Raw genomic sequence first — 13,772 nt, forward strand, 5'->3', positions numbered from 1 at the left:
CGACGCAAGGTACCTCTCTGACCCTCACAAGGCTCGTTCTCAAACCGGTTATGTGTTTACCATTGGGAATACGGCGATATCTTGGAGATCCACAAAGCAATCTCTTGTTGCTACTTCTTCGAATCACGCGGAGATCATCGCTCTCCATGAAGCAGTTAAAGAATGTGTGTGGCTACGATCACTTGTTCGCCATATTCGTGATTCTTGTGGATTAGTCTCTACAACTGATCAACCTACGTGCATTTATGAAGACAATGCTGCTTGCATAGAGCAGACAAAGTTAGGTTTCATCAAGGGAGACAACACCAAGCATATTTCGCCTAAGTTCTTCTACAACGTTCAACAACAGAAGTTCTTGAATGTTCAGATCAATCAAGTGAGTTCAGAATCCAATGTTGCGGATTTGTTCACTAAGTCTTTGCCTAAATCTACTTTTGTGAAACATGTGAAGAGCATTGGCATGCGTCGTTTATCGGAACACTAGAGTTTGGTAGGCTTCAGGGGGAGTCTACATCACATGTTAAGATCCTTAAGTAGTTGGTGCGTTGTGCTCTTTTTCCCTTCGATCAAGCTTTTATTTTACCTAAGAGGTTTTTGTTTTGCTTGACAAGGTTTTTACCGAGGCAACGTTGTGCACCATGCAACCTAGGCATGCGACACAAGGGGGAGTGTTCCGGGAGAATTACCATTCTACCCTTATGTGTGTCTTAGCCTAATAGGTTTCCCAATAGGAGATAGATTAGCATCTCCGTAGTAGATTAGGATTCTGAATCCTACGGGATTGTGGTGTTGTAAATGCCTATATATAGGCCCCCATATCATTCAATAATATACAAATATTTCATCCTCAAACAAATTTAAAATATTTTTATTATTTGTGAAATGACATTTATGGGTATTGATGCTTTTAATCTAGGATTTCGGGTTTAGGGGGTTTAGGATTTAGGGTATTGGAGTGTAGGTATATGGTTTTAGAAAGAAACCCAAAATAGTATTTGACAAAATAGCTTAAATATAATTTTTCTAATTAAATCTTACATGTCAAATTGTGATTTGAATGATAGACCACTAGGCATTGCCACGTGGTGTTGCGGTGGCATTGAAAAATTTCTCGTTACCGGTTGCCCAAATGGATCAGTCTCTTTCTGTTTTCATACCCATACCTTAACCCATAAGCTTTCCTCCTAAGAGTATCTTTAACAATGTTAACTATATTTTAATTAAATTTTAACCAAAATAGCTTAAAAATTATTTTGGCTAGTCAATTTAGAATTACGTATACATCAGTTCTTTTTATTTTAGCATTATTTGAATTCAAAAGCATTCATTACGTGATTAAAGATATTTTAAATATATTTATGAATTATATATAATTCTCTATAAGGAAATGTTTTAACTTTAAGTTATCTTTTTCGATAAATTTGTCGAGTAAGATAGATTAAAGTTAAAGTGAAGTTATATTAGAGTCTGGTGCAGTCTCTATATTTTGTAAAAAACTAAACATATTCTCTAAAATAACTAAAAAATTATAATATAAAATATGTTAAAGATGCTCTAAAGATAAAAAAAAAATATAAAGGAAACCATTCACGGGTACATCCAACAAATACCCTGTTACTTATTTAAGCATATACTTCAAGTTTTGCTTGCTCTATTTAATTATTCATGAACAGAAGGAAATCACAAAGAGAGTAAAACCCAGCCTAGACGCATTTTTCTTCTTCTTAGTTCTGTAATGGAAACCCTAGAAGAATACATCATAGATACATATAAAATGAGAAGCAAACACTTCAATGTCACTTTTGAACACAAACCTATTACTTGATTAGATTCGGCACACCACAAAGAGAGGAGAACAAGTTGCCTGCGCGTTATCTTCTTTTATTTCGATCTATACTTCAATACCCTCTTTTTTGTTTTTGTTTTTTGTTTTGGTTAAAATTCCTCAATACCCTCTAAGGAATACAGAGAGACAAGAATTGAAAAACTAACTATTCAAGGATATTTTGAACACAAACCACTCGATTTTTTCCAATCAACGATCGAAAGGAAAAGATACCAACTAATTAAGGACCCAAATACAAAAAGTGAGTGTAACGCGTAAACAAGCCTACCATGTGGGAATGAATTTGGACCCAACAAAGCTTTTCCAACCATTTGAAATAGAGGGAGAAAGCAATGGGGAAACGAAGGTGATCATGATGTTTGTACTAATAAACAAGCAAAAAGGAAGAAGCGAGACAACCCATATTGTCTAGGTCGATTTCAACGAAGTCTACAATGTTCTTCTGCCATCTTTATCACTATGATTTGATTAAACAAACAAATTAATCAAAAGAGTACGTATTGTTCCAATAACTTCCAAACACTTGATGTTGTCTCTCATTTCTTGTAAAGAAAATAAAATATATAATCTGGTTTTTGAGTTTTAATCCGGAGTTGTAGAATTTTTGATGTTTGACATATGCCATATAATAGTATATGATGTAATGAGATGTAAGCATATCTACGAGTATGTCAAAGCTCGATCAAATTGTCTTCATGTAAGTTCTGGACTTCATATAAGGTCTAGAACTTAGACTATTCTATTTTTCTCTAGTCGAAGCAAACGCCCACCTAGGGAGACACTTGGCGACTTGGGGCATTCATATTGGACAAACAAATTGCCTATTCTACATGGATCTCCCGCCGACGAAGAAGAACCACCAGGCTGCCAGCCTGCGATATATACCAGCAGATCGTGAGCAGAATATTCCGATGAGAAACAAATAAAAAATGTATGGGTGGCGGGGACAAAGTTGCGATGAGAATCAAAGAAAGGCACAAAGCATGAAAATGCATGATTGCAAAGTTAAAGTTCAAAACTAGAATAATGAAATATGATGAATTTACAAACAATTTTCACATGGAGTTTGTCTTTGGTCGGTCTGAGTTGTCGCTCTGTCCGACTCTTCTTCTCAGCTTATGGCGCTGTCCTAATTGTTTCATCCCCAAGCAAAGTGCTTAGCTTGGCCAATAATTTTCTTAATTAATAGTATGGAAGAGTAATTGACTTAGGATGAAACGGGCATGCATGGGAGACCAGCTATTCTAGCTAGTAGCTTAAGAGCATTTCTGTCTATTATAACTTTTTAGTTTTATATGAAAATTAGTGGTTTGCATCCCTCTATTATAATTTTATTTTAACTTTAAACTATCACATTCTATAAATTTGTCAGCGAGATAGATTAAAGTTAAAACATTTGAATTTAAACATTTCATATATGGATTATATATAATTTATAAATAAATTTAAAATATTTTTTAACCCATGTAACGAATACTTTTGAATTCAAATAAAGTTAAAATAAAGAGAACTGATGTAAACATATTTATAAATTGACTAGCCAAAATAACTTTTAAGCTATTTTGGCTGAAATTTAACTAAAATATAATTATCATTGCTAAAAATGCTCTAAGTTATTCAGACAATTGCATTGTGGATGAACTCAGGTTTCTTTGCGTTCTCTACATCAAAGATATATTTAGGTTTCTGTTATATTATAAAATGGTGTATATATATATATATATACGGGGCTTTTCAGGTAAGGAGATCCTTATCTTAGCTTAAGGTACGGATTTTCATTTTTGACCAACTTTTCGATCGAGTTTTCACATCTCCACCTTCAAATATCTAGGTACTAATGTATAGATCATGTCCACAAAATTTCAGCCGATTCCATAACCGTTAAGGTACTCATTACTTCGATTTTCTACTCCAAATATGAACAGTTTAGGTTTGACAAATTCAATACGTCCATTGGTTTTGATTAGTTCAATATCTTAACGATCATGAAATCGGCTGAAATTTTGTGGAGATGATCTGTACGTTATAACCTAGATATTGGACGGTGGAGATGTAAAAATGCAATCGAAAGGTTAGTTAAAAATGAAAATCCGTACCTTAAGCTAAAATAAGGACCTCCTTAAGTGAAAAGCCTTGTATATATATATATATATATATATATATATATTACTGTAACTCTAATTGCATTATTGTATCTCAAAGATTTCTTAAGCTTTCAGAGGCTCAGATATATATAACATGACATAGCAGCTAATTTCATGATAACGTTAATAATTCAATAAATTACGCTAAGTAATATTCTAAGAGTTCAAGCTCGAGATGTACGAGTTCCACATCACTACTAAAACATCCATGCTTCTGCTAAACCACTAGGGCCCTGTTTCTTTAAATGAAATGTGAGAAAATGAAAATGATTTGTTCTCCTTTCCAGGTTGATATAGAAATAGAAAATGTTTTGTTAATTTCATACAAGTGTTTGGTAGATATCAGAGTTTAAAATTTAGAATTATTTTAGTAAATCATTAGAATGAAATATTTGATCAAAAATTTTCATTAAACTCATTTATAAGGAAATAAAATACAATTTAAAAAAAATTAGTCTTTATTGATGAGAATGGAAATAGAATACCACCCCTAGGTAGGTAATTCATTTCAGGTTTTAAGATGAAGTCAATTTCCAATCAAAATCATTTTTTTATTTCCATTCAAATATTAAATGACAACCAAACAATATTTAGAGATGGAAACTAAAATGAATTCATTTTCTATAGCATGATTTCCTGTTAACCAAACGGGGCCTAGGTGAAGATCTTGAAAGTATTTGAATATGAATCTTTTTGCAAATTAATTATAACTATTTAGGGCGATTAAGAACGATATGTTCTTTATTTCTTTCGGTTTAATCGGAATTCTTTGGAGTTACTTCCAAAATCACATCCTCCTCGATCATCATCAAATCTTTTAATTACTTCATATGGTTAAGAATGTGTTATGGTCATTTGTTATAGATCTTATATCAAACTTTATTCTTTCTTGGAACATTCTTTGAAGAAAGTTATAAGGTTTTAATAGCACGTAGTTATGCCGTTATGGTATAAGTATTTTCTTTGTAGGCGAGAGGCCCTGAGTTCGGCCAACAACACACTATTTATAATATTTCAATTGTTTATGAGACTACTACTGCCTTTGCTTCCCACAAATCTATTTCCACAGTTTGCTCTCTACGAGACCTATCCACTACAACGTATACTCACTATTAACACTCCATCTAAGTTTTCATATAACAATACATTATATATAGTCGTGTCATCTTCATTCATAATTATATCCTTAGATTATAAAACTGAATAACGTCATGTCAAGCAGATTCCACACATGTGGATTAGAGCGCGGACGTCAGCAGTGCACCAAAAGTGTGGACATCGCCGCTTCCGGCGACCAGCGCGGATGGTGCCGGCCTTGCTCACCTCTCCCGTTGCTCTTGTCTATGTCGACCTCAATCTATAAATTTCTCATAACCTTGAAATTTATGGAAATTTACAAATTCCCACCGTCGTGGCCTGGCGATTGAGTTTCGACCAGTACAAACATGAGCGCGAGGAAAGGGAAGCAGGGCCGTCACCATCCACGCTGTCGTTACGTGTCGCCGGTCGCCGAAAGCAGCGACGTCCGCTGTCGATCCTCTTATATATATCACACAAAAGATAATCTGAGAATTGGTGGGATAAGAAACAACCATGCATAATTGAATCAAGGTCACGGCAATCCAATCAGAGCACTAAACAAAATAAAAATCAATCAGACACGTACATCACCAAGTTGGTGCATATGGTTTATCTTTGAGATTCATTATTTGCCACTTAAATTTTCGTAGGATAAGGTACTCTACTCCTACCATTGACATAAGTGGGGGAAAAGTGCATTTGGTAGGAGAAATTTGACCTATCAACTAAACAGTTTCATTGTCAACCATATACAGTATATGGAATTGAAACCCGCCCATACTTTCACGAGAACAACACCTACAAAAATCATGTTATCCATACTCTAGTTGCTAATGCCTTTCATTATTTCCTCTATGGAAGAGGTCAACTGATTTCCTATCATTGCATACCAAAATAAAACTAAACTGATTTTATATATGAGTCTGTATCCCAACCACACTGCAAAAATGAACAAAAGCAATCCTTCTAAGAGTAAATAAGAATATTTAAGTTATTATTATTATTATGTAATTATCACGATGATTGGATTCATGCATACTAGAACACCAAACTCAGAACACTAGATTGTCAAACTACTGTGTTTGCAACATGAGAATCGTTGCGATTATAGAACTTTATGAACTTTATCGATAATTCGGTTTCTCCAAAAACTCTACAAAATACAACAAGGTAAACTCTACATTATACAATAAAGGGAAACCAAATCTTAGGAGTTAGAGCAAAACATTTAAGCTATAGGTATTATTTCTAAGTAACAATTTGTTTTTAGAGAAGCTATTAATATTGGGCTTTGATTTCATCTATGGAATATTCGGAATCCTCCACGCTTGACTCCAAAATTCCATGTCCCCACCTCACGTGGCACTGGACCCTTCTTCCTCCTCAAACCCACACCTATTTGTATGATCGAAAAGCCAACGTTCCCAACTTCACAAGACGCAGTTTTTAGACAAATCACCGTGATATTCTCGACAAACCAACTCAACCCCAGCCGTCCGATCACCTCCTCTGCAACCCATTAAACCAAACCGAATCTCTCTCAGGTTACAAAGACTCACTTCCACCTGTTTCCTTCCTGGTCTTTGTTTCTGTCGCAGTTTCGTCCCCCCCTCCACCCACCTTAATTGGCCGCACTTTGGAATTTTTCCGGCCAAATCTTGGTCGGGTGAGTTGAGCTTTTCTTACATTGTTTTCGGACCTTACAATTGTTGTTGTTGTTGTTCTTGGTCTGGTCGTTTAAGTTTTGCTTTTGGGTGAAGTGTTGGTTTTTGGTGAATTTTTGTGGGGTTTATGTGATCTGGGTTTTGATTTGATTTGATGTTTATCGGGTCTGTGATGCTTTTGTTTTGAGCTTTGGTTGCTGGGAAATTGGAGATAAAAGAAGAGAGAAATTTGAATTGGGATGTGTTTAATTGCTTGGTTTGATGTTGTTTGAGCTCCTAAATTTTTTCAAAAATTAACAGTTTGAATGGGGAGTTTGGCAATCTGGATCCTTTGATTGTGAAAATTCAAAAGATTCCAACTTTGTTTTGTTTTTCCCTTCTGTTTAAATCAAGAACTTGGTATTTGCTGTGTTGATTTTTTGAAATATTGGATGGCCATTTTGATTGAGTTCTTATTGATTCCTCGAGCATTTTATATTTGATTTGTTACTTCAATATAGAGCTGCAAAAATAAAGCGATGGGATTGTGACATCTACTAAATATGTGAGCATGATGCTATATGAATTTGGAGTTCTGGATGCAAGTTTGAAGTGATTTCTGATTTGTAGCAACCGCTAAGCTTTAGTTCGATTTGCTGGTGTCTTCTTCACTAGATCGATGATTTTTTGCTTTGGGTACACAGGAAGCCTAAGGCCTGAAGAGGGGAGGGTACAAGCTGGCCTTGGGTTTTGAGTAAATGTTTTAAATGGGGTGCTTTAGTTCTAAAGTGAAGCGGCAGTTTCCAGGACACGAGGATCCTGTCTCCCTTGCTTCACAAACAGCATGTAAGATGTTTCTATTCATGGTTTTCTGATATGGTCATCGTGCTCTTTACATTATTATTCTGTTGCATGATAATTCGATGTATGGATACCCTCAGTATCAAGTAATTATGGATTTGGTATCTGTTCCATCCAATTAACATTGATCTGGATCCCTTGGTCAACAATGAAGACCATCTATTGGGATTTGTTCCCTCTAGAACCTAAAATTTTCAGAGAACCATGGGAAGTCTTCTTTATGAAGCTTGTAGTTCGTTATTCTATTATGTTTGATGGGTGATAGACTCATTTGACGACAGTTGATTGATAGGTTAAAGTACATTTTATGCCTGTCTGGCAGGTTAAACTCTTGGTCGGAAAAATCAACAATATCTAAACGCTTTTCCTTGTACTTCATGTATTTATCTTTCTTAATGTAAATTTTAGTATATGAAACTGCCCATTTCATCTATCTCGCACTCACCCTTATACCATTTCTGACGGTGTTGTTTTATATACCAATTTTGATTTCCCAGTTACTGTTAGTGAAGTTGAAGCACTCTTTGAGCTGTATAAGAGTATCAGCAGTTCTGTAATTGATGATGGGTTGATAAACAAGGTATGCTTGATGCAAAGTATCAAATCTCTACATTCAGTTTCAGTTTATGAACACACACAAATGAGTGTATGGGTTAGGTATTTACCTAGAATATGAAATTGAGTGATCTTGTTGAATATGCAGGAAGAGTTCCAGTTAGCTATTTTCAAGAATAGAAAGAAAGAAAATCTGTTTGCAAATCGGGTATGCAATTTATCTTGTTATTTCATACTGTAGTAATATAGTGCAGATTGATATCTAGAAAGATAATAATGCTGTATAAAAAATAAGAAAAATTGCCAATAACATGTTCTGATTGAATTTCTTGTAACTTGCCTATCTTATTAATGCCCAAAATAAATTTTTTTTATTTTCTTAAAGAAGTTCTTATGCCAAATGACTGATGTACGATTCAATACATAGATATGTCGATTGACATTATCCTGGGATATTTGATATCCAACTCTATTATTGTGTAAAAATATAATGCTCCTGAATTGTTGGGTGAGTTGATTTACAAGAAGTAAAAAGAATGAGATCTAACTTTGTACAATTGAGGATATATATTATGTTATTTTTCCGAAGTTTTACTCCTGGGGTACATTTTTGACTTTGGATTTTGAACTGACTCGACATGCAGATATTTGATCTCTTTGATGTGAAGAAAAAAGGTGTGATTGATTTCAGTGACTTTGTTAGATCACTGAATGTCTTCCATCCCAATGCTCCACAAGAAGACAAGATTGATTGTACGTTTAAAAGATACTTACGGAGAGTTGTTTTTAGTTTCCCATCATCATTATGTTTGCAACATATGCCTAACAGTTTCTATCATTTGCAGTTTCATTTAAGCTCTATGATTTGGAGAACACAGGTTTTATTGAGCGCCGAGAGGTATTTTATCTTCTTTTTCTCCTCACAAAGTGGAAATGTGGTCTGAATTCGCAGGAAAAAGAAATTGGACATTACAGTTTTGTACCAATTTTATAATATACATTAGACCTTTTGGATATTTATGAATGTAGGAGGTAGTCTCTGTAAATGTCAATAAGTGTTTTTGTTTCATAATTAGTTCACTACTAGGACGACACCTATTTGCAGTCTCATATTCGAAATGTTAAACCTCCTTGCTAATCCCATTTTGTATTTGATTGTAAAGGTGAAGCAAATGTTAATTGCACTTCTTTGCGAATCTGAGATGAAACTGGCAGATGACACCATTGAGCTGATTCTTGATAAGGTGAGTTGTCATTGATATTGTAATGGGTATCGGAGGAATAAAATGTGCACGTTTGTCTCCTGATAGTCTTTGAGGTTCTGCACTGAAACTTTTAACAATTAAGTCCTTAATGTGGAAACCTGATCTTATGTGACCTAAAAAAATGTTTAACCTCATTGGGATTAACAAAAAGATGCACCATGTAGCTATTTAGTTTCATTTTGGTATACTGATCTGGAAGTGAATATGACTTGGCCAAATCTTTTCATTTGTATATCTACTTGCACAAATTGCACAGGCAACGTATTAATAGGAGATCTTATTCTCATGTTTTTGCAGACTTTCAGAGAAGCCGATGTAAATCAAGATGGGAAAATAGACTTGTCTGAGTGGATCAATTTTGTTTCAAAGAACCCATCATTATTAAAGATCATGACCCTCCCCTACCTTAGGTATGCGACTTTAATTTTTTCCTTTTTTTCCATCATATTGACAAATATAAAATCTTTAGAGTTTCTGAAATTCTGAGTTCTATCTGTCTGGATTGATTGCAGGGATATTACCACCACTTTTCCAAGTTTTGTATTTAATTCGGAGGTTGATGAGATTGCTACGTGAGACAATAGGCTAGATTATGCAGGTAGAGTTGCTTTGTCAGTTGCTTGTAAATTGTAATTCTTGTGAAATCAACAAGTCACAGAAAAAAAAAAGAGGAAAGAAAGAAAGTTTTAGGTATTGAATATTGGTGCATGAAGAAAGTTGCCAAAGTTGTAGCTATGTTTGGTTGATTGTAGAGCACCCTTCCAGATGATGGCTATTTTTCCAGTTTCTGGTTGCAATCTTTCTCTCGTTTATTTCTTTCATTCTTTCTTATGGTGAGAATATGATTCTGTGCTACAGTATTTAAAATGGTCTGTGGCATCCACCACTATAAACGGCAATCTTTACATGGCATACACACTTTTTGTGTCCTGTCTAAAGAATGCAGGGTTGAGATGTAAAAATATTGTGTAGGAAATGACAGTTGTTATACTTATTGTGACCTTGTGCTAAACTTTTAAACCGGCATCCCCACGAATTGCAGCTTCGGCAAAATTGCAGTGTTTCACATGTTTGGGGAGATTGGTCACCAGTCACCACCAGAAGGAAGGCCCATTTTCATCATTAGTTTTCGTCTTGTTTCCCACAAACAGGTCACCACCATCCTTGCACCAAGTATGAGTTCCTACAGTTTCCAACGTTCCATTATATTTCCAGCTCCCCATAAGAAATTGCAAGAGATAACACCAAAAACTCGTATCCACATCACTTGTGGCTTCAAGTTCTTGATGTGTACTTGGTGCTTGAATATACTGTGATTGGAACTCTCCACTTTATGGACCAAAACTATAATCGCTATCTTAAGTATCTATCATTAGCTCGACTATTAGATATTCTAATATAGTAAAATCCACTCATACATTTAAATTTCAGATATAATGTCAACACACCGCTGAATTTGGTTCACGTCAGTACACCACCTTCACATATTGAATCATTACCAAGCTAAGAACCCGAAACCTTCTAGCTACACCACTAACTGATTTAAATCATCAACCCAAGTACCCTAAACTCTTAACACGTCTCACACACCTCTGATGGCTCATGCATGAGGACTAGCAAGTAGCAATACATCAAAGAAGCAATCACACATTGATACGAAAGCAACGAAGTCGTACCAAGTTGATGAATCGATGAAGATATTACGCAGCTTAAACTGCTTGGTGCCATAAAAAATATTGGGCCGATGCCTTCTGGCCCAATTGTTCAGCATATAAAGCTCACTTCTGGTTTTCCCGCTGCAGCCCTAAAACCCTTGGCGCCTCTTCCCAAATTCCCAGGTCGGTTCTAGACTTCGCCGCAGAGCTCTGAATTTTGGGACTATTCGATTACGTATGCAAGTTTTGTTTGTTGGTATGAAATTGGTTATTTGAATCTGGTTAATTCATTGACGGAGAAAAGTTTCAGACTTTAACCCAGATCAATGTCTTGTACATTTTTCTGGTTCTGTTAACATCCTTGACAGACCCATAAGGTTTATTAGCTCACAATTGCTTTTGACATTTATAAATTTGCAATTTTTTTGTTTTGATATTCTGATTTCTGGGATATTTGATGTTAGTGTTCTCAGAATCACTTAAAGATAGGAACTTTGGAGTTTACTTTCAGGTTGGAGACATACAGAGATTAAATGGTTATAGCCTTGGTGTTAACTGTATAATGGTTGTAAGATAGATCTGTTTTATTGATCCTTGTAGGTGGTAGTTGCTATTGCAAAGAACAGAAGAGAGACCTAGTGTTATGGATCACATGAATAAGTCATTGGTAACGCCGAGTTCTAAAGAAGGAGGAGTTTCTGCTACCTACGCAGTAGACAGATTGAGTAATGCCCCACGGGAAGTTGCTGATCGTATCCTTGCATTTCTTGATTTTAAGGATCTCATTCGACTGGGAAGTGTGTCCAAAATGTGCAGAGTTTTCTCTCTATCAGCCCCATCATTGGAAGTTTCTTCATCAAAGGCAGGAAACAGTCGGCAGCAACTTGACATGTTAAATTCTGTAGATAGGTACATGATTCAGCGAGGGCATGATCAAATCAGTACTTTTGTGTTGATTGGAGTGTTAGTGCTGGCATTTCTGAAGAGGTTTTCCGAATGATGACATGGACCTTAATTGCAGTAAGGTGTAATGTTGAAGTCCTTAAACTTAGGTTGTGTGGGCGTGAATTGAGTGGGACAGTGCTTGAATTGCCATCTTGCTTATATTGTTGTGAATCTTTGAGGTCTCTATGGATCAAGACGCAGACAATTCTTAAAGCGCCCTCTATTCCTTGGTCTAATAATCTCCAACATTTGAAGTTGACAAATGTTAGAATGGATGATGGCTTTGGAAAATGGATCTCCCAATCATGCAAATGCATTAAGGAAATATTTTCAATTGATGTTTGCGTGCAAAGTTTCATCATGGAAAGCTCGTCTTTGGAAATATGTAGCTTTGTCCATGAATATTTCAATGATCTCCGCAATATTGGCATATCAGGTGAGAAGCTTGCAAACAAAAGAATAGAGTGGGGGATTCAATGAAAGTAGCAGCCGCACTACTAGATCATTAAATATTTCAGCTCCGAATCTTAAATATTTGAAATGGATTGGGAATTTGTTGAATTACCTAAGTCTGGGGAAACTTATGTGTTTAGAAAAAGCTGTAATTTTTCTGAACCACAAGGGAGATGATTATGACTTTGAGAATGCATTTGAGGTTCTTTGCAGTTTATGCAGGGTAAAAGTTCTTATTCCGAGTGAAGAGACCACTAAGGTAAAGGTGCACTTCCCATGAGAGATAGAATAAATTATTGTAGAAACAAGATTTTTGCAACATGTTCATATACTGATGGATATAATTTCTAGGGATATTATAGAGGAGCATATCTTGAATAATGAGGCTAAGGCATGTGAATAATGATAATGTGTCTATTTGTTCCTTAAACTTGAAAATGTTTAGAGTTGAGTGAAGCAATTGCTAATATATTGCTGATGATTGTGAAAATTCATAGTGCTGCCTCAATTTTGTTCGAAAGCATGTTTAGGTAACTTATCAGTCTGAAAGAATACTGAATTCTGAAACTTGTATAAGGCGCTCATTTGTACTGTTTCACTCTTTTTTGTTTAAAAGTTAATGGACAAAGATGTTGTACGTGCTCTGAGGTAAACGAGTAGTATCTTTTTTATTAAAGCGAGTAACAACTTCTACCCATCCTATCTACACATACCATGTCGATCAATTGATTTCAATTCTTATTGGAATGGGAATACGATGATGAACATATGGAGTGAGTGTCCGAGCCATGTTTGATGTATCATGTGGATTCAAAATTAGCAACTTACCGAGTTACCATTGGTTTTCAACTCTGGTGTTACTTAGGGGTGGGCACGGGACGAGACATGGCTCATCCCATTTTTTTGAATCGGGACGGGATCGGGACGGGACGAGGGTTTTGAAGAATGCATCCCACTCAGGATTAATCCCGATTGGGACGAGACGGGATCGGGATGGAACAAATCCAACATTCCTATGAAGTTAAATAAAAACCTATATTTTTACTTTTTCATTAACAAAGTAACATTCAATAATGAAATTTTAACAAAAAAATGTATATTATGTTCAAAATATTATAATTTACCATTATTATTTGAGTTGATATAATTTTGGAGTTATTAAGAACATAAATTAGTTTCATTTTAATACAAATATATAAGATTTTTTTAAGTTTTCATTAAAGGTGGGATGAGACGGGACGAAGCGGGATAAAAAATTATTTGTCCCACGTCTCATCCCACTATTATGAAACGGGACGGGATCGGGACGGGACGGGACGAACGTT

General features: G+C 35.4%; 1 protein-coding gene and 1 pseudogene across 1 annotated transcript; both read left to right on the plus strand.

Moving 5' to 3' along the window:
* The first annotated feature begins 6,491 nt into the window (after positions 1-6,491).
* On the plus strand, positions 6,492-10,329 carry LOC126796340 (calcineurin B-like protein 1). Its single transcript, XM_050523151.1, has 9 exons — positions 6,492-6,736; positions 7,418-7,559; positions 8,072-8,154; positions 8,278-8,337; positions 8,774-8,882; positions 8,975-9,027; positions 9,293-9,373; positions 9,692-9,804; positions 9,907-10,329. Exons 2-9 carry the CDS (start codon positions 7,481-7,483, stop codon positions 9,968-9,970), a joined length of 642 nt encoding a protein of 213 aa, XP_050379108.1. The 5' UTR covers positions 6,492-6,736; positions 7,418-7,480; the 3' UTR covers positions 9,971-10,329.
* Positions 10,330-11,269: 940 nt separating this feature from the next.
* LOC126795257 (uncharacterized) lies at positions 11,270-12,904 on the plus strand (annotated as a pseudogene).
* The last annotated feature ends 868 nt before the right edge of the window (positions 12,905-13,772 follow it).

The sequence above is a fragment of the Argentina anserina genome, chromosome 5 (genome assembly GCF_933775445.1).
Source record: "Argentina anserina chromosome 5, drPotAnse1.1, whole genome shotgun sequence".
Lineage (NCBI taxonomy): Eukaryota > Viridiplantae > Streptophyta > Magnoliopsida > Rosales > Rosaceae > Argentina > Argentina anserina.

Excerpts from the sequence above, each read along its gene's own strand:
- LOC126796340 (XM_050523151.1), top strand. The coding sequence starts at position 7,481 with ATGGGGTGCTTTAGTTCTAAAGTGAAGCGGCAGTTTCCAGGACACGAG. Across the intron at positions 8,338-8,773 it reads AAAATCTGTTTGCAAATCGG|ATATTTGATCTCTTTGATGT; the intron begins GTATGCAATTTA and ends CTCGACATGCAG. Across the intron at positions 8,883-8,974 it reads ACAAGAAGACAAGATTGATT|TTTCATTTAAGCTCTATGAT; the intron begins GTACGTTTAAAA and ends TATCATTTGCAG.